The sequence below is a fragment of the Notolepis coatsorum genome (genome assembly GCF_963971535.1).
Source record: "Notolepis coatsorum genome assembly, chromosome: 1".
Lineage (NCBI taxonomy): Eukaryota > Metazoa > Chordata > Actinopteri > Aulopiformes > Paralepididae > Notolepis > Notolepis coatsorum.
This window is the reverse complement of record NC_140165.1, coordinates 284,618,055-284,640,067: the sequence shown is the minus strand read 5'-3', so window position 1 is coordinate 284,640,067 and position 22,013 is coordinate 284,618,055. Positions and strand designations below refer to the sequence as shown.

The following is a 22,013-nucleotide window of genomic DNA, read 5'->3' as shown; positions in this document are numbered from 1 at the left end:
CTCCGATTTTTCTCTGTTTTCTCCCCGTCCCAATTTAGTCGTTGTGCCAATTCCCCCCCCTCCCCTACCTGGTTGTTGTACGCATGTTCTCCTACTGGTCGGTACAAGGGAACCCTGAAGTATCCGCACGCTTCCTCCGACACGTGCGGCGACAGCCAGTGGCTCTCTTCTCACCTGGCAGCGAGGGCTCTCATTGGTGAAGTGTAACGCGTGGGAGGTCACGCTGCCTTCCTCAAGTCCTGCCTCCGCTGAGCAAGCGCCCAGACCTGTCCACAATGCCAGTTTCCCACCCACGGCTTCCTTCCCCCTAACCCAGCCAAACGAGTTAGTATAGCGATCAGCCCAAGCCAAGGAAATGCTGACTCCGGGAGTCGAGACCGCAGTCTCTTGCATTGGTGACGAGCGTAATCTCCGCTACGCCATCTGACCGCCTCTGATACAGATACTCTGATGCTGGTCTGGGGTCCCCCGATGGTCTTGGTGCTGCTGGTTTGGGGTCCCATCATGGTCTTGTTGCTGCTGGTTTGGGGTCCCACGTTGGTCTTGGTGCTGCTGGTCTGCTGGGCCCTGGCGAGGATCCTGATCTGTCTTCTTATCTTGAACTCGGTGAGTCACTCTCATAGGTGTTATGGTAAGACATGTTATGGTTGGTAAATATCGTGGTGTGTATATTATACAGTATGGGCTTCAGTCTGAGGTGAGCCTGTAGGTTATGAGATTAGCTACTGTGGTGTGGGGATGACTGGTTTAAGCAGCTACTCCTGCCCTGCGTCAAGCTAATCAAACCTGGGAGCTGGGGTGGCTGTGCACCTGTTGAGGTAATCAATATGCACAGGTTAAATCTGCCATCCTCACACACAAATGGAGAGAGCCTTTGTCTAGACAACACGTACCATCTGCTCTGGCTCGTAACATCTCGCCACTTTCTTTTACCAATTTGCCTGTGCCTCTGTGTCAGAAAGCCCTAGAAAAGTGACTTCACGTGGCCTGTTTAAGTTACCACACCTGCCCTGGGTCAAGCTTATTAGACCTGGAAGCAGGTGTGGCTGCGTTATTTTTTTCCGTAGCCGCATTTTGCGGAGACGCTCTCTGATTGGCCACTGACTGACGCTCTCTGATTCGCCACTGACATGTGCGCCCAATCGCGTGACGAGCTGTGTCTTTGCCCATTTCCGCGTCGAACAGCAGCAAACTACCTAACGCCTAGTTTATCACTGGTTAAGCTTAGGCGACTCTTTCGAAGTTGGTTATGGTTAGAGTTTGGAATCAGGGCTGGTGTTCTATCGCCCTGCTCTAAGACAAACTCTAACCTTAACCAATTTCGAAAGAGTGCCTAAGCTTAACCGGTGTAGAAACAGGCGTCACACGATTGGGCGCACCAGAAACGTCAGTGGCCAATCAGAGAGCGTCTCCGCAAAATGCGGCTACGGAAGAAAATAACGCGGTGTGGCTGTGCACCTGTTGACACATTGAGGTCTGCACAGGTTAAATCTGCCATCCTCACAGAGAGAGCTCTGTCTAGACAGCAAGTGACATCTGTTCTGGCTTGTAACATCTTGCCACTGCTCTTGAATAAACTGGTCTGCTGTTTTCACCATCATCGCCTGTTTCCCTGTGTCGGAGAGCCCCTTTGGAAGCCACAGGCATGTGGCAGTAGACCACAACTACCATCCCCTTCAAATGTCACATGCCCAACCCAGACCCACCCAGCCCTTCTGCTGACACAGCAACCTCAGAAAACCTCCCGGGTGTGCTGACCCCAGACAACTCCAACCCCCACCGCCCACTCAACAGACTGGAATGAAAACCAGGAAGTGTAACCATGGTAACAGAGCTGTGACAGAACTTTGTAATTCACATCGAGATGAAAAGGAGCCACTCACAGATAATCCATGACTAAGGAGGCACGCGAAGGGGGTAAGAGAAAATGTGTGTGTGTGTGTGTGTTTTTGGACACCTGTGTTACAGAGGCTATGTGTAAGAGGTTTGGCTCGAGCTCATTGCATTAATGAGCTCTTTGTTCATGTTTGTAGTATGTGCGCACGCGCATGTCCTTTGTGATCGGTTGCTTTCTCTTGGGCGTCTTTATAGGAAAACCTATTACCATGGCAACACCAAGCAATGATTACCCAATGAAAGGCTGGGCTCCTCTCTCTCTCGCTCACTCTCTCTCTCTCTCTCTCTCTCTCTCTCTCTCTCTCTCTCTCTCTCTCTCTCTCTCTCTCTCTCTATTTCTATCTCTGTTATCCTCTCTGTCCATTCCACCTCGCATGGACAACAGTTAGTAGAGAGGGAGGATGGAACAACTAAAGTGTAGCAAGAAGCAACAGGATTTTTTCTAACGATGGATCCCAGACAGCTTCTGAACTAACCCGCTGAGTCCTCCAGTCTGCTATGAATTTGTAACTTTTTTTTTTAATATCTCTACCTAGTGCAAATATCTTTGAGCAAAAGGGAATATCTCTATCTAGTGCAAATATCTTTGAGTGAAAGGGAATATCTCTACCTAGTGCGAATATCTTTGAGTGAAGGGGAATATCTCTACCTAGTGCGAATATCTTTGAGCAAAAGGGTTTTCCCTGTGATTGCTGACAAGGATGGGAACGTTTTTCCTCGGTACGGACCTGGCAGCAGGCTTTCTGATGACAGGCAGAGTGGGATGCTGTCTGACACCTGTTACATGCAGTTGTGACAGACTAAAACCTGGCTTTTGGAACAGAACGGAGACGGAACGGGGATGTTTCCTTACTTCCTAGTGACAAGTGAATGCAGGACACCCTGAGTGACAGGTCGGTTTAGCTCTCTTTCCATTATTGACCTGATCTCAAAAAGTAAAGGAAAGAGAGACAAAGAAGCGATGAGATGGAGGTTTAACCCTTGTGTGGTGTTTTTGTTACTTACCCAATGTTCACGGGTTTGGTGGACCCACAACATTATTGGGATTTTAAAACTATAAAGCTATAGAAATGTATGTAAATATACATAACAGATTAGATTAGATTAGATTAGATTAGATTAAAATGTATTGTATTATATATACATATACAGATATCTATATAGTATATACAGGTATGTAAAAAGGATTATGTAGGTATATTCAGACAGATAAATATATATATACTGTAAATATGAATATATAAATATACAGCATTATTGTACATGCTATCATACAGAGTTATATGGGTAGACTATAGTTTGAGGTAATTAGTTATGATATATGATGCAGTAGGCAGGTATAACAGATGTTAACTTTATCTAAATTACAAGCAATCTAGACAGCATATATCGTTCATATTTGCAATTTTATAATCAAGACATGAATGGAATAAATCATGTTTATCATGAAAAATAAAACAAGGTGGAGACAGACAGTGAAGGTACACAGTGAACGTTTTTATACGGTTTTTACCATATTTACTTGTTTTCACCTACAATTCCCACACGTTTGGGTCCAGTGGACCCGAACCTCACATATGTAATATAAATGTGTAGTAATGTGTGATATAAATGTATCTTTTCTAGTAAACATTGAAAATGGGTCCCACAGGCCTGAACACCACACGAGGTGTTTAACCTTCCTTTTTTGTTTCCAGAGGCCCAATGAGGCCCTTTTCTCGGCAGAAAAGACGCAGAGAAGGAAAGGCCCCTCTGGATGATGGAGAAGGAGAGTCTGAACAGGGGGGAGAGGAGGAAAAAGAAGACACTCACTCCGGACCCTCCTCCCGCTGCCCGTCGTGTAGGCGCGGGTATGACGTCGCCCTGCTCCTGCCCTGCTCTCACACCCTGTGCGGGCGTTGTGTACTGGGCATGGAGACCCACAGTGCACACCGCAGTTCCCCTCGATCTGTCTGCACTGTGCAGTGCCCGTGCTGTCGTCACAGAGTGGAGCTGCCTTGCTGGGAGCGAGCATCCGCTGTTCGCTGTCTACCACACCACCCCACCCTGAGCCGTGTGTGTGACAGCCGAGCAACAAGCGTAGAGCAGGAGGGAGCGTCTGACATTTCCCCTGGACATTTGCAGGTGATATTTTTGTTATTTATTTCTACATTTTATTTTAAAAAAAATTATTGAGGTGTAGGAAATTAGGGGTGTAACATATCCGTCCAACCATCATTTATTTGGGGGCAGAGTTGATGTTTCATGAAATTGTATATTTTGACCACGGTTTTGTATCTGTTCTGTTCTGATTTGATTATTTCCAATATTCTTTTTCAAAGTGTAAACAGGAATACAAAAGTGTAGTTGGTGATAATGGAATATATCTAATTAAAACCTTAATACCAGTTCACAGCATAATGTTGATAAATGAATACATACAATTAACACACTAATACATATTTGTCCCTGTCTTTAGGACAGCATGTCCTGCACAGGGGAAGTCACAGAACCGAACTCTCTGTGTGGTGAGTCTGGCCAGGTGTTCTGATGTTCTCAATGAGGATAGCTTCACAGTGTACTTCATTGACTGGGTCCACATTGAGCTTGTGAATGAAACGCCCATCATTGCCCAAGGGTTTTGCACTTGCACTTTGGTTGTGCTGACCCCTGTGAATGCAGAGCGAAAGCTGTTGATGTCACCCTCTGGCAGTAAAAAGGTATACCATAAACTCTCCACAGAATGACTACATGAAAGTCAATGGAGAATACTGGAAATTATATCCCCAAAAAGACTTCCTGTCGTGAAACATATTCCCACACGCTCATCCTTGTGCCTCTGAAACGTTCTGTGCCAAAGCACAGGCTAATCAGCCCTATAGTTTGCAAGATATTGCGTGGATTCACACACCCACACACAGACACTACCAAATGTATAATGTCCTCGGATAGGCTCCGCCTACAGCAGACATAACTAGACGTTTTTTTTTTTTTTTTTGTCTTTTTCCCCCTCCATTTTCCTCCGATTTTCTCCCATCCCAATGTTAGTCGTATGCCAATTCCCAGTCCCTTCCTGATCGCTGCGCACTTACCCCCCACAGTCAGATCATCTGGGAGAGTGGAGGCTACCACGTGCTTCCTCCGACACACGTCCAGCCAATCACCGCTTCTTTTCACCTGGCAGCGCGGATTCTCATTGAGAGGGCGTAGCGTGTGGGAGGACCACACTATCCCCCTCACGTCCAATCCGCGCTTAGCAGGCGCCCCGACCGAACTGTAGGAGTCGCTGTTTACAACGACCCGGACCCACCCCGCCAGCTTCTCCCACCCTCTGATACAGCCAATTGTATCAGTGCAGACGGCCAGCCAAGCTGGTGACAACCCCGGAGCTGTGAGCTGGATTCGAACAGGCGAATCGAGCTCACAGCTCCGGGGCTGGTGACGAACGCAATCTCCGCTCGGCCACCTAACCGTCTATAACTAGACGTTTTTAATGTGTTGCTCCTTTGGGGACCATCAAAGACTATTCACACTTTTGACAAAGACGGTCAAAACAACACTCCAAGCTTGTCCCCTTTTCAAATAAAAAATATGAAAATAAAAAAAGAATGGTTGCTTGGTAGTTGCTGTCATCCCATCTCCCATCACTTATTATTATGATGATTATTTATATTATTATTATTATTATTATTATGGTTATGGTTATGATAATTATGGTTATGGTTATTATGATTCTTGTACCTATTATTATTGATAATAATAATAATAATAATAATAATAATAATAATAATAATAATAATAATAATAATAATAATAATAATAATAATAATTGAATTCAGTGAACTTACTCTGAGAGGCCAATGTCTGTTCCGTCTATAGGGAGGTGTAGTCTGACGCGCGGTCCACCCGTAGGCCTATAGGGATTTATCATTGGGAAAATGTATTATTGGCTATTGTAATAATTCTACCTCATGAACATTGGCAAGCTCTCCATTTGTGCACAAAATGAGTTCCCTTCTATCACTAACATTATTGTTTAAGCATTTTTGGTTGAAATAAAATTATACATAATTATTTGACGATTAATTGTGAATTATTTCATGTTGAGATATAGATTGTGGATGAATACACACAGAAAGGTACACCATGCCAATGTTCATGCTTTATTTGTTTTAAACGAGACGATTTAGAAATGTGTCCATTGGAAATACATTGCAATTTCAAGCGAGGTGGACCGGCTGGAAACAACAATGACATAACCACTACACCTCCCTATAGCAGATCCGGTGTCCATAGAGGTCAGTTCCCCAACAGCACCAGTGGATGGCGATATAGACCTGCGAGAGGAGGAGATGGAGCAGTCGGTCTTAGGTCAGTGATCAACAGTACTTTAAAGTCTGTCTAAAGACAAGTTGGTTCACCATCTTGATAACGGAGACTAACAAGACAAGACCTCTATCTCTGTGAAGGGGGAGTCATCTGTATCTAAGCATCTGTCACACATATCATTGTTTTTCTTTCATATTTGAAGTTTTTCCACTTACAAAAACTTGCATGCACCATCCATTGGAGTCTTTAGTTATCATGGCAACCACTCACTGCACAATTCCCAGCCTTTTGGCAGACATTTTTATTAAACTTAAAACATCTTTCAAACTCAAATTTCACCTCAAGAAATCTCCTCACACAAATTTGAGATATCAGAGTAATATTTTTCGACCATTTCAATTTGGGAGAGTGCTTGTAACAGGGTTACAGTCGATGAATCACTTTCAATTCAATCAATTCAAAATATTAATTGAAACTGCAATTCACAGGATAACGACAGAGCATCTGTTCCTGAACTGATTACATAGAAAGCTATATACCCAAACAGTGACCTGTAAATATCTAACCAGCAGTTTAAACTAATCAAAATCATTTTCTCAATTAGTACAAAACACCAGCAAAACACTCTAGTCATTTAACAAAACAAAGCTTTTAATCTCTTTTCTACAAAGATGTTTTGTGCTAATTCACTGCATCCCAAAAACAGCCCATCTTCCAAGTTCCATTATTTTCTTTTTCTCCATTTCAAGGACTGTCTTTTGCCCTCGACCCCGCAAGTACCCATCCGTCCCTCCTCCTTTCCAATGCGTCCCTTACCGTCACCTTCCGGAGTCACCCGATCCCGCTCTCTGATCGCCTTGGTGACGGGGTCAGGGGATCAGTGGGGGGCCCCCGCGACCCCCGGGCCTCCCTGGCCCTCCCTCAGGTGTGTGCCGATGTTGTCATCACAAGGGGACAGTATTACTGGGAGGTGGACGTCTGCAATAGTGCCCTCTACAGGATTGGTGAGGATACGTGTACCGTACACCACTTTTGCTTGTCTCAGTTCAAAGCGCCACAAACTTTTCTATTATGTTTGGGACCCTCAAATAGATAGGCATTTGTGACTGGGCCCCATCATTTGATGAGGTTTGTCGTTAGATGCTATTAAAAGCAGAATTATTCAACCTTCTATTCTGCACGGTGGTAAGAGTGAAGAGGGTGAATAGCCATTCACTTCCACTTCTAGTATTGTGAGTGCCAGGGGAGGAAATTAGGCCACTTTACTCGCCAAATGCGAGTATTTTTTACGTTTGGCGAGTGAGTCTGGCGAGTGTAGTAAACAAAACAAACATTCTGCAATCACTGCACTGGCAAACGGTGCACGTCTTCTGAGTGCTCACTTTAGTTGACAGTGCCACGAGAGCACTGCACAAGACCCGCGGACATATAATGTTTAATAAAAGTTCCTGCAGTACTGGCCAACCCGCGGACATATATAATGTTTAATAAAAGTTTGCGCAGTCTATTGGAACTGTATACAGTGGTTAGCTTCTAGTTAGCGTTTTAGCTATAGAGCTGCTTGCTAGCTAACGTTAGCCCTGTGTGCACGTGTGCTCAAAGCAGCCAGCCCCATGTTATCTAGGTGTATCTGTTATGATATAATGTTTCCAAAAAAGCACCGGACTACGACGTAAGGTTATATGTTTTATTGCATGCTCAACCAGTGCACAACAGCACACCAACCAAACTGACGGTACCACAACACTTGACGGTACTTCACAGCACTGTCGTAAGGCCACCGTGCTGTCTTAAAGGCACAGTGAACACCGTTGTGATGCCTACCCACCCAGATGCATACACAACATTGACGCGGCTTGACAACCGAGGTTCAAAGTTAACTTGATTGATTGATTGATTGATTGAAAACTTTATTAACTCTTTCAGTGCCACTCACGAGATTTCTCGTGTTTTTTTATAGGTGGTTGCTAGCCACTCACGAGATTTCTCAGATTTTTTATTTTTTTTTTATTTTTTTGCGATCTGAAAAATTATTGCATCACCCGAGCCTACCCGAGTATAGCCGAGGGTCGCCGACAATCACTGTGGAAAAAAGCGCCCCCTGTCGTCTCCCAGATGACATAAGTGATTTTGGAATGGACTCAATGAAAATGAATGGGGAAAAAAATCCGGTACTCCACATTTTCCAGTTCACTGATCCAGCCGGGGTTACCACAGTTCATTCTGGAGCCTCAGATCCCCGCGGATCATAGAGATCTACTGTGTCGCGTTGGATCCATACACTTATCGATTTTTTCGAATGGTGATCAGGAATTGGAATATACCAGTTGGATACCATCTGATGTCAGGTAAGGACTCTGTGTTATCAGTGGTAGGATAATCGGAGTAAGTTTGATGAAGTTATAAGCTGTTTTGTGAAATGTCTTCTTTCGGTTTCATTGTAAAAGTCCGAGAGGAAATCAACGGGGCGATTATCAGTGCGCGGCCGTAATGTGCGTGCGTGCACGTATAATATTGATCATCTAGCGTTTATTTGAAAACGATTCATAAAAAGGCCGACGAATATCAACGTTGTGGAATATTCCACTAAAAGACGATTTTCATAGAATGCTCCAGAATGAGCTGTTTTTTATATCAAAACGGGGGCTTTTCTAACTGCTCTGAAACGGAAACGACGCGATAAAAAAAGAATCTGCCTTCACAGCACTGACTGGAAAATAGTATTTGATAATGCGATGGGCAGATTAGACACATAGCCATAATTTAAAACATAGATTAGGCGATATTAACGTTAACATTGGCGCGGATGGTGGCATTCAAGCGGTAAAACGGAAAACCAGGCATGGCATTGAAAGAGTTAACAGATTGCAGAATGGGTACAATACAGTACGGCTCAATACACACAATTGTTAAGGGGATGCAGACCAGAGAAAGACTTTCGTCTTGTTTACATCAAGGTCCCCCATTTTCAATTCATCATAAATTATGACATACATGACATACAGATAGACAGTACTGCTACATCTATACATTTCACATCTATCTATACACTTCACAACATACTTCGGTTTTTTTCTTTCACTGCCCAGTTCAGCCCAACCCAGTCCAGAATAGATCCCTCTTTCATGTTAATATGTTTTATGCTAATATTGTGAAGAGTAGAGACACTGTTATTAATATTTTATGCTAATAAATATTTTAAAGAGTAGAGACACGGTGTGATTATTACTATGATTGAAAATCAATTTAGACTAAGACATACAAAGAAGTAATTATCACAATTAGCGAATTTTTTTTGGCTGGTAAAAAATCTGTTTGGCTGGTAAAAAAAACAGATACTCGCCAGTTGGCTGGTAAGCCAAAAAGTTTGTTTCCTCCCCTGATTGTGACTGTATGTTTGTCTTTTAACCACTGCACAAATGAAGTTCCGAAAGGAAAATAAAGTAATTTGAAGTTGAAGTAGTGGATGAAATAATAGTGAAATTTCTATTACCTCCTCACTTTGCTATGGGACCTCCTTGGAACCCCTTTACGGACTTCCTGTAGGAAACACTTTTATAGATGGATCAAAGCCATAATTCTCAGCACTCTATCTCTTTTTTTCATAGAACGCACATACTATATATTACAATTACACATATACACGAGCACACACACACACACACACACACACACACATACACATTTGTCTGCTTGTCTGATGAGTGACATGCCCCCATAGTACACAAGTGGTTGAATAATTGAGAGATATTAACATTTAAAACAAAAACGACCATGTAAGGAATTTGCCAAGCTATTCTGAGATACCTAGATTGACGAGTTTTGTTTTGAGTCCCAATCCCAGTCTGTTTCTCTGGCATTTGGAAAAGTGACATCAGCACTATTGGCCACTCCGCAACTCATTCCATTAACGGTCTTGGCGAGCAGAGCTCGACATCTGCAGTTCTGTGTACATGTCTGCATCAATCAATGTGGTCCAATTATAAACACCATGTAAATTTGCATCAAATATGACAGAAATGTGTCTCTTTGTCATTTTGTAAAAAAAAATTATTCATTAGCTAGTCGACATGAATGTGGGATAATTGCGACAGTGTAAACCAGGGATACCCAACTAGATTCTCAAGGGGGGCACTTTCAATATGTCAGGGGGCCAGAGCATAGTGACAGGGGGGTCTTGTTTCTATACTGCATATTTATTTGGACCCAAAACCTTTTCGACCCTGAACTGCATGGAACTAGCATACATTTGATATGGTTATAAAGCTCTCGTGGTTACAGTGAGCCCAATAACATTCAGATATATTAGGGTGAGAGGTCAGAGCCCCATTGTACTTATACTTACCCTTAAGATCCTAATGTTACGACCCCACCCCCACCCCCATGTAATGGTTTTTACCTAGTTTCATATAATACCTATATCTTTGCTCTAGCTTTAAGACTAAGCACGCTAGAGCCTTTGAAAGACGGTGCTATGCACGTCTTCAGAGGGTTCAAATAATAGTTTGGGAAATGTTAACTAAGTCATGGGACTGATTTACTATATAGTGTGTTCCTGACACTGCACATAGCCTTAAGCTGTGCTCCAAATCTGGGGAAGTCCTCCGCCGCATGGATATTTCTCCCCCCTAGATGTTAAGAATCTGGGAATCTTGTACATGGTTTGATAAGCCTGGTATATTAGTCAAGTTTATGTGTATAACCCATTATCACTTTGACATGTCTCACGTTACAGTGGAACAACATGTCCTGGGTTTTACCCTCAGTAAAGATAAGGGGAAAAGTCCTGGTGTTTTTAGACATATAAAACATCATTAGAATTAATTAAAAAGTGGGCAGCTAGGTGGTGTAGTGGGCAAGGCGCTCGCCACCAATGCAGGAGACGCTGGGTTCGAGCCCAGCTCTCCGCATTGCGATCAGCTTGGCTGGTCGTTCATACTAACACAATTGGCAGTGTTAGGGGTGGGAAAGCTGATGGGTGGGGATCGGACGTTGTGGACAGCGACTCCTACAGGTCGGTTGGTGCGCCTGCGCAGCAGAATCAGGAAGAGGCGGGGGCGGCGTGTCCCTCCCATGCAGACCCCCGCCGCTGAGAGATCGCGCTGTGCAGGTGAAAAGATGCGACGGCTGCTTCCTCGAGTACCGGAGGGGACACGTGATGTAAGGCTTCGTCCACATTGCAGCCGGCTTGTGGGAGAAATGGCCTAACAGCGTTCGAGACAGGGGAGGGTAGAATTGGACGATACGAAATTGGGATGGGAGAAAAATAGAAAATGGGAGAAAAAAGTAGATACAAAAAAAGATTCATTAAAAAGTGTTGACTGCAAGCCACAGAATAAATATTAAAGGTGCGGCTTGTAACTTCCCGGGAAATTTCGGCTTGTAACTTCCCGGGAAATTGCTGCCTGTGCGAAAAAAAGATTTTTGAACATAATGTCTCCAACATTGTTGCTAACGCTAAGCAACTGTATTGACTTTTTGGATGGATGGTTCATTAAAAAATTATATCCTTGCATTCCGTAATAAACAGTGTTATGGTGTTTACAGTACATTTATTCTAAACAACCAAAGATAACACAGAGTGTTGAGGAGCGAGTTATGTGTATTTGTGAGAGTGTGACCTAGACAGAGAGTTTTGAAAGCTTTGTCACATTTCATTTCATGATATCATTGTAGAGGTATTTTGACGCTGCAAATCTTGCATCCTGCATATTTAGCCATCAGTACCAATTATGGGTGTAGAATGTTCTATTAACCCTTAAGGGAGAATCTCATTCTTGGTCTCTCTTATATTTGTAGAAAAGTTGCTTTACTACAGAATAATATGAGCTCACAGACAGCTCTATACATATTATTAAAGGACTACACAGCAAAAAAGGGGCTGGTGTCAGAAAAAAAAACAGTCAAAGGCTGCCACTCCTACCAAACACACACAAGGAGTGGAGGGGGCGACTAGTTACTCCATTATTTGGTGAGAGAGAGTGGGAAGCTGATTGAGAGAGATGATCGAGGTATCAAGAAATTAAAATTACCCACCTAGTGTAGTTCTTCAAAATTGAGCGAGGGTGGAGGGTAGTGTAATTATGATGCCTGGCTCTACTAAATGAGCACCTTCCGCAGTCAATGTTTCTCTGAGCAGAGATCGCTGTGGCCAACCACACAAGAGAATTCATCAGTTATGAGCGGAGATTGCTGTGGGCAACCATGAGAGAATTCATCAGTTCTGAGCGGAGATTGCTGTGGCCAACCACCCAAGAGAATTAATCAGTTCTGAGTGGAGATTGCTGTGGCCAACCACACAAGAGAATTCATCAGTTCTGAGCGGAGATTGTTGTGGCCAACCACACAAGAGAATTCATCAGTTGTGCCTCAATCTGGTGAAGGAGTTGTATGTTGATTTGCAGTGGAATTCCCCCTTTAAAGGTGCTATAGATAACATTCAGCCTGTAACTGAGGGGTTACAAAACCCTGACTGTATTAAAGATTGTGATAGATTAAACCACTGCTAATTATCATTATTATTACTTGCCAGAAAGTACAGTTAATTATGGCAGACACTCAGAATAATACGGCACGGTGACAAAGAAATATCATTTAGAATATTTATTGTTATGCAGCAAATTGTACAGAGATGGGAATTAAGGTCGCGCTTGTATGGCGAAGAATATGAATAAGTCAGTCAGTAGCAAACATCATGTTATGGTTTGTAACCGACCCCAATCGCACAACACAAGACAGGTATGGTGGTTTGCCAAGAAACAGATATTTATTGTGAACAGGGAAAAAGGGCACTGTCCCTTTAAGGGAGAAAACACAAAACACTGGAATAACACAAGAGGGGAAGGTAAAGTGCCTTTAAGAGGCGGGCAGGAAAAGGGAACACTATGGGAAGGTAAGGGAACGCCTAAGGGAAGGTTAAGGGAACGCCTAGGGAACAGAGGAACTAGAGACTAGGAGAACTAGGGAAAGAGGACTAGGGACTAGGAGAACTAGGGATAGAGGACTAGGGACTAGGTGGAACTAGAAGGGGAGAACTTGGGACAGAGGGGACTGAGGCCCGCGGAGGCGGGCTGGGGAACAGGGAGGAACTGGGGACAGAGAACCGCGGAGGCGGGCTGGGGACAGGGAGGAACTGGGGACTGGTGGGAAAACATCTGGGCCGCTCTGCAGAACAGAGGAGAGGGTTAATATTCAAAGGGAACAAACAGAGCAGATGCAGAACAGTCCAAATAACAAAGTAACAAAGTAAATACTATCTTCGTGTGAACAAACACACAGTGGGAGATGAAATGTCCAAAATAATATCCACGAGAGAACAAAACAGAGTGGGAGATGAAATGTCCAAACTAATAACTAAGTGAGAACTAAAGGAGGCAATACGCTGGGGAACAGCAGCGGGAACGGGGGCAAGGGCACTACGCTGGGTGAGTGACATCACAATCAAAACTCACCCAGGCGTATGCGTAATGGTACAGGGACAGCAACGGGAACGGGGGCAAGGGCACTACGCTGAGTGAGTGACATCACAATCAAAACTCACCCAGGCGTATGCGTAAAGGTACAGGGACAGCAGCGGGAACGGGGGCAAGGGCACTACGCTGAGTGAGTGACATCACAATCAAAACTCACCCAGGCGTATGCGTAAAGGTACAGGGACAGCAACGGGGCGAGGGCATCGCCACCGGGTGGCTGGCTGTCCGAGCCGAGGGACAGAGTGCTGGAACAGTGGCGGTGGCGAGAGGTGTCGTCCACCGGGTAGCCGCTGTCGGAGCCGAGGAACAGAGTGCGCGCCACACCTTGGTGTGCGCGTCGGAACAGTGGCGGTGGCGAGGATGTCGTCCACCGGGTAGCCGCTGTCGGAGCCGAGGAACAGAGTGCGCGCCACACCTTGGTGTGCGCGTCGGAACAGTGGCGGTGGCGAGGATGTCGTCCACCGGGTAGCCGCTGTCGGAGCCGAGGAACAGAGTGCGCGCCACACCTTGGTGTGCGCGTCGGAACAGTGGCGGTGGCGAGGATGTCGTCCACCGGGTAGCCGCTGTCGGAGCCGAGGAACAGAGTGCGCGCCACACCTTGGTGTGCGCGTCGGAACAGTGGCGGTGGCGAGGGTGTCGTCCACCGGGTAGCCGCTGTCGGAGCCGAGGAACAGAGTGCGCGCCACACCTTGGTGTGCGCGTCGGAACCGAGAGCCGCCTCGGGGTGCGTCTGCGAGGAGGAGTGTGCCAAGCACGAAGGTCTGGAAGATGCGCGTCGGCGCGCTGAGGTCTGGAGAGCGTGCCAAGCTCGAAGGTCTGGAAGATGCGCGTCTGTGCGCTGGTACGGAGGAGCGTGCCAAGCTCGAAGGTCTGGAAGATGCGCGTCAGTGCGCTGGTACGGAGGAGCGTGCCAAGCTCGAAGGTCTGGAAGATGCGCGTCTGTGCGCTGGTACGGAGGAGCGTGCCAAGCTCGAAGGTCTGAAGTGGAACACTGGAATACCTCCCGTAGAGGATTAGAGAGCGCAGTACAGTGTCTCCCTCCAGGCAAACGGCGGCAGGTGGCGAAGGCTTGAGCGCATCTGGCGCGCTGGTGACTGGAGAGCATTGGTAGACCAGAGGATCTCCCGAAAGAGCCTAGATGTTAGAGAATATGACTCAGCATGAATACAACACGACCCCACGCCAAAACGAGGGGAAGCGCCCTGGTATTTAAAGCCCACAGGGGGACTAATTAGCCTGCCACCACAGGTGCGAGAGATAATAGAATATCAAACAGGTGTGGCCACTAAGGGTAAGGAACGAGAGGGTGGGGGCTAGAGAGAGTGAGTAGGGAATTCCTAACAGTAGGCTTAAAGAAGACAGAAAAAGGTAGTGAGCAGCGGGCAAAACCTCACACATCAGTTGGAATGAATAATTCCTACGATGGGGTACTAGACTAAACGCCGCCTGGCGTAGGATGGCAATATAGGGGGAAACGCTGGTACCGCTGGAGACAGGGGGTTTCCTCCCAGAGATGTAAGCTCTGGAGGAAGGAAGAATGTTCGGATACTCAGTCTGTTCAATTGAAGAAGAAGGGGGTTCTCGTATAGAATCCAGTCCTTGTAATCCAAAGGCTCAGCAACAAAGCAATAACTGTAATCCAATTGCCCGATAGCAATGATGATAGCCAGCTAGCTTCGGTCCACGAAGCCAGCCCGAAGTAGATCTTCAAGGTGGTTAAATCCAAACGACAGTGGGTATTAACGATGCTCTTCTCCAGGTAGTACGTTCCACAATCACTATAATCCAACCAATACTGGTTCTGCAATCGCCGCCGTCGGTTCCAATATGCACATGTCCAGTAGGTTCTACGACTAGGCCCTCCTCGTGTACTGGCACCAATGTATTTAGTCCACGCACACTGGCTAAGGTTCCACTAGCTACTAAACGAACAAACTGCTGGGTAATGCTGCACACGAACGAACTGCTGTTGGCACGATGCACAATAAATAACGACTCTTTACTTCACATTAAGCTAAGTCGAACTTGACGTTACTGCATTAACTCTGACACTTTTACTATTCACTTCGCACGTGGTTCTCAACACTCTGTTTAGACGAACTGCTTGCACTTCACGGTTTTACCGAACGAACGCACACTGCTGTTCGCACCTGCCGCGATATATATACTTAAGTGGCTTTCTAGTGCCAAACCTCAGTTCTCGTCTCGAATCAATGCGCCGTCTCCAGGCATGCTCCAACATGCCTGGGCTCGCCTTTGAACCTGACTTTAGGGGCGCGCCGTCTGGCGCCGAGAACGTTATCCAATGAGGAAAGTGAATATTACTAGGATTCAAACGCAGGCTTAAAGGGATATAAATTGTATATATAAATAATATACAAGGTATATAAAACAATAAACGTAGATTCTCAGCTTTTAATCTGGCCCTTCACAACACAGCCACTAGATGTTGCACTAGAGCACCAGCATGTCATTTGGGAAATAGGGAGGGGATACATTTTGGACCAGCCAAAATTATTTTTTGAGAAATTCATTAATCAATTGTTTTTTGGGGGGGGGGGGGGAAGCAATACTTTTATTCTGCACCTTTCTAAAAGCTCTGTGGATGTATTATAATTTTTTTTTTATAATTATAAAAATTTAAAAAAGATTACTCTATAGAAATGTAATCGATAGCACCTTTAAGTGTGCATGATACTGAGGGGAGTAACCATTTTCCATTGTCCCTCCTCAGGTGTGACCTCACTAGATGGCTCTGGTGGCTGGTGGCTGGAGAGGCGGGGCTTGTCCTTCTGGGCTGTGTATGACGGGAACCAGGAGCTGCTGCGCTCTATCCCCCCCCAAGTCAAATCTCTGGGACTCTTCCTTAACATGGGAGGGGGGGGCCTTAGCTTCCATAACCCCCTGACCCAGGAGCACCTAGCCACACTGCCCACCCGCTTCAGCCCTAACGGGGTGCTCCCCGCTCTGGGCCTGGGCCAGGGGAGGCTGAAGCTGCGTTGCGGCCTACCCCCTCCTCCCCACATCTTCCTCAGTAGGGCCTCAGCCTACCGGGGGCCCTGTGGGGCCGGCGGGGGCCGGTGGCGTAGGGACGTCCCCTTCCACTCGGTGAGAACAGTCATCCAGAAGTTTGAGGAGCTGGTGGTGTCAGATTCAGACTCTGGGCTGGTGTCCAGTTCTGGATCGTCTTCCTCCACCCTGGCCTCCCTTCCGGACCGGCGCCTATAGGACACAGCGCGAACCCAGGAGGGCTGCTTCACTGTGGACAAGAAGGGCAGGACGTTGGGGCAGAATGACCTGGAGGTCGCCGGATGCTGTGGACCGGATAATAAGCAGAGCGAGCAGAGAACACAGGCAGCTCAAACAACTCTACACCCACAGCTCCTCTGAGGGGTTTGATCTTTGGATGACTGTTTGAAAGGCTAATTTCTCATCCCGGAGGACGTTCTGGCTCCCTCTCTCACTCTCTGCATGACTCTGGCCCTGCAATTGACTCTCTCCCCAGGACGCTGGGCTTTCTCTTAGCCATGCAACCCCCAGAGGTGTGGGACAGGGCCAGATAGAACACACTAGTACTGGATTTGTTGGGGGTACAGGGCGGGGGGGCTTCCGATAGTGGACCCCCCGCTGCTTGATTTTCCTCTGGTGCAGCGGTTGTTGCTCTGACACTACTGGTGTGTGTGTGTGTGTGTGTGTGTGTGTGTGTGTGTGTGTGTGTGTGTGTGTGTGTGTGTGTGTGCGTGCATGCGTGCATGCGCGCGTGTGTGCGTGTGTGTGTGTGTGTGTGTGTGAGAGAGCATGTGTGTGTGTGTGTGTGTGTGTGTGTGTGTGTGTGTGTGTGTGTGTGTGTGTGTGTGTGTGTGTGTGTGTGTGTGTGTGTGTGTGTGTGTGTGTGTGTGCGTGTGTTTGTGTATGTGTGGGTCCGACGAGGCATTACTGTATGAGCTCCGGGGGAGGGAGGGGAGGGGTGAGATGACATGGCGTAATTCTAGTGACGCCGGTAATGTTGATACAGTGCAACCAGGTGGTATAACGTATGTTTATCCCACGAACACCCCCCCTCCCCCATCACCACCCCCGTGCTTGTGACAGGACAGTAGGCTGCCCTTTGCCGACCCTTTGAATCATGCGGGACCCATGAATACTTCAAAAGGGAGCAGGGGAGAGGGAGAGAAAGGGAGAACAGCATGCATGCATTGAAAACAGCAGGTGATGAACTGGTTAAAAAAAAGTCACGAACAAGGATAGTGGTTCTCGATGGTGTTCGGACAAAAGGCCCCCAAATAGAGGTTGAAGGGGGGTCCCTGTCTGTCAATTGGTTATTCATAAAAGACTTGACTCACTTAAAGCATGTGGGGAAATAATACATAACATGAACAGAAATAACAAGAGAGAGAGAGTACTATCATCAATACTCGCACTCTCATTTTGATAACTTCTAATGAAATTATTCCTTAATTTTACCCAAGGAGCCTTAATCAGCACCCCATGGAGCCCCCAACCCCACTCTGGTTTATTTTGCACATAATCTCACACACATCCAAAAAGTCTTAACGATTTTGCACACATTCATTTAGTTTGACAGTTATTGAGAGTAATGAGTTTGAATATACCAGTGATGTCATCTCGGACACTGAATCCTTGTGTTGTGTTAATTACAGCTCACTGAAATGATAAGGTAGCAGTCAATAATAAGACAATGTATTGTTCATCTACATAATTTCATGGAGCTGTAATTGACACAATGATTAAATGCCCCTGATGACATCAGTGGTGGCCATGTTCAAACTAATTTACTCTCAATAACTGTCAAACAAAATTAATTTGTGCAATTTTTCATTTTTTGTATATGTGTGAGATCATGTGCGAAATAAACAAGCATTGTTTTTTGGAGAAGTGCCCCTTTAAAAACCCACTTCTGAATCTTGGTACTGTGGAGTCAGGTCATTTGCTTTTATTTTCCAAGCATTCATTCCACATCTGACCCTACGATTGAGTAATTTATTGTCGACTTCCCCTCACTCTCATCCTGTCTTTCTGTTTTCCCATTCACTGCTGTTTGCCTTCCTTGGAAAGGACAATCTCAAACTATTTGGTCAGACCACCCAAACAGTAAATCTCATTGTAAGGGGGAAAATCCGCCCAATTAAAACAAGCATCAATCACAGGCAACTCACAAAACGACCGTTGGTATTTCGGAGAAGGAGAAAACAAAATGACAAATAGTCACTGGACTGGCCTTCCATTGGTCCGACTCCGAGCTACTGATACGCATGTCTATGCGCAAACGTGCCATGCCCATGATGACTAACTTATTATACCATGGAATCTGTTCAACAGTTCGGATATAAGACTTAATTATATATGAGTCAAAAGTGCTTGTTAGACTATCGCCCCTCAAATCACTACCCGGAGGACTAGGCCCATGTTGATTAATGGTCGAGGTATTTACCGCAGGATCTAAAGCGCTTGTGTACTTTGGCCAGTTTGGCATGGGTCGCTCAAGTTTCAAGACCCAAAAAAAACACTCAAAATAAAGTGTGGAAGTAATTTCACTCTTGTAAACAAAATGAGACCGGACTCAGTGATGCAGATTTTTCGAAGCCGCTCCCTAGTGGCTTTTCTGTTGGGAGAGGCGGTAGCCATAGTTATCAAGGAAAGGGAGATGATGGTTGGGCCTTGAAAGACGCCTTCCCCATGTGTGCTAAATAATATCAAGGGAGTATCGCCAGCAGTACAGACCAGACCAAAGCGCAGTCAAGGGTTACTGCCTATGTTTGGGCTAGTGAAAGAAATCACAGGTGTACTATCCGAGGTGTCAAAGAAAACGATGCAACTCCCTGCACATTCCCGGGCAGGCCCTGTATTGTATACAGCTTCTACACGCTAATTGCGCACCGCAACCTGGCTGGCAACAATCATTAAGATGAAAATGAGGTTGTTCAATCATAATATACTAAATGTGAAACCCATAGATAATAATGTTTTCTGACTATAATAGAACAATATTAGAATATAACTTCTGAAAAAAAGTTGAGTAGCCTATATTTATTATTATTTTATTTATTTATATTTAGTATTTTTATAGTATAGTTTTCTTGCCGGGTCAAGAATGACTTTAACACCACAGTCGTACATTTTTTTCTGCAGATACCTTCAGAATTTTCAAAATGGTTAAACATAATTTTGCTGTGCTTATATATGTGTTGTGGAGGATATCATAAAGCCTTGTTCTACTAAAATCAACGACATGGTAGTTATTACATATTATAACCTTGAAACGGGTCGCTGGAGACCCTAACACCACATAAGGGTTAACCCTCCTCATGTTGTGTTAGGAATTGCCGAATTGGCACCACTGAACGTTGGGGTCAATGTTGACCCGGGGTCTAACTCAGTCCTGACCACTAAAAAGAAAGGAGTATCACTCAATATAGTTAATACTACATCCTAACTAATTATATGCATTCATGCATATAATCCCATTGTAATTTGATTTTATGGCCCCCGAGACACATCATGTCCCTTATTTTTAAGTGTCACAAACTCTCATTGTGAGCCCATAGTAAATAGTGAGAATGTAACCATTTCGTTTCTCAATTGACAGTGTCTGCAAAAATTATTATGTGCGTCCCTTGCATGAATACACATAAACTCTGCAAGACCCTCCCATTTCGAGTGCATATCCGCCTCTTTCCGTTGCCAGGGGTAACCTAACGTAAAATTAGCTTCACAACAGTAGTAGTGAGTCCCTGGCCACATCGTATTACCATCATTATCAACATCAGCATAACAGTGGCAATAAAGCTATCATGCCTTATCGTTTTGTTGTTCTGTCAGTTCCATTTAGAACCAAATTGTTGGGCTGTAAAATGGCTTGCCCTGAGATTCATCCTGGTTTTAACTGACCTGTTAATGATCCTATTAGATTATTATGATAGTCTGCCTATAAGTTTTAGGGATGGAAAACACACATTCGTAAGTGAATGCAGCCGTATTTCAATACTGAGATTGGTTTCGATTTCTTTTTTATATTAGCAGTCATGTTTTTGGCGTCAGTTGCCTATCTGGAAAAAAAGTTATTTATTTAATCTCTTTCATAAGCACTTTCCCATGAAACTAAATGCCTGTTTGATGTCTGGCGTTGATAAAGCACATGCAATTGACGCACTAGACTAGACCTATTCAGGATACATTTGATTTGCGTCATGGCTTATCTCAACCTGAGTCCGAATCATTTCGCTTTTAAGGCACGTTTAAACACTACACGTCGTGAATGGGAGAGAGTATCGCCTGAAGCTATAGCGTAGAGTAGACATACAAAACTGAAATGTGCAATGCAACATGTTCAAGGGAAGAATTGGTATGCCTTATCATGTAGTCTATTGATAGGGAACAGCTGATGATGATGATTATGATGATGGTGTTGTGTGTAGTGTGTGTATTTGATTGTAACCGGTTGTTGGAACACATCTGCCACTCTGCCAGGCTATCATACCGCACTCACCAAACCTCTCTCCTGAATATTCACACCTCTTAATCCAACTGGCAAACAGGATGCGGTCCCCAGAATGTGTGTGCGTGTGTGTGTGTGTGTGTGTGTGTGTGTGTGTGTGTGTGTGTGTGTGTGTGTGTGTGTGTGTGTGTGTGTATACGCGCCAGTCAGACAGACAGGGGAGGGGCTGACACTATTAAACAACTTGCATTTATGCATGCAGGATGTCTGAAAACGAGACCAAATACACAGAGCGGCGGTCACATATGTCTAAGTGGTTTTTGTAGGGCTCGGAGTATCAGCCAAAGGCACCACTATGCCTTTATGGACGATTAAAGCCCCTGCGTGCCTAAAGGCAGATTTCGATTATGCTATTTTAATGATGTCACTTTTAAGCTCTATAAAGTCAATGTATTTTTCTTTGAACCTATAGTATATAGTGTTTTAGTCGGGGGCGGGGGGCATTCTCCTGAGAGAATACTGATATAAACATGTACATTGTGTCTGCTTCCAATTAAGTGCTGATCGGGATTGTAACTTTACGCAGCCTCGTAAAACGCTGTTCACGGTTAATCGATTTTATTAGACTGCAATGTTTCTTGGCATATTAGAAATGACTTCAGAAGCGCGCGCTCTTTCCCCCTTTCTTTCTCTCCTCTCCTCCCCTCTCCCGATTTTAACCAGAAACACACTGCAAAGTTTGAGGCAACAACTATAAACCCCAGATGGACTTTGATTCTTGCAGTGAGTGGGAGACTTGCCTTTTTTATTGAACAGATAAGGACCAGCTCACAAAACTATCGAGGTGGGGTGCGCAATGCCCCGACCCTTTTCTCGACCCT

The 22,013-nt window shown here is 45.2% G+C and overlaps 1 protein-coding gene across 1 annotated transcript; it reads left to right on the top strand.

The window, feature by feature from the left end:
* Nucleotides 1-504: 504 nt before the first annotated feature.
* On the top strand, nucleotides 505-16,904 carry LOC311225055 (uncharacterized protein; the record flags this gene model as incomplete). Its single annotated transcript, XM_084310265.1, has 4 exons — nucleotides 505-606; nucleotides 3,622-3,949; nucleotides 6,954-7,208; nucleotides 16,411-16,904. 4 exons carry the CDS (start codon nucleotides 505-507, stop codon nucleotides 16,902-16,904), a joined length of 1,179 nt encoding a protein of 392 aa, XP_084166391.1.
* Between the last annotated feature and the right edge of the window lie 5,109 nt (nucleotides 16,905-22,013).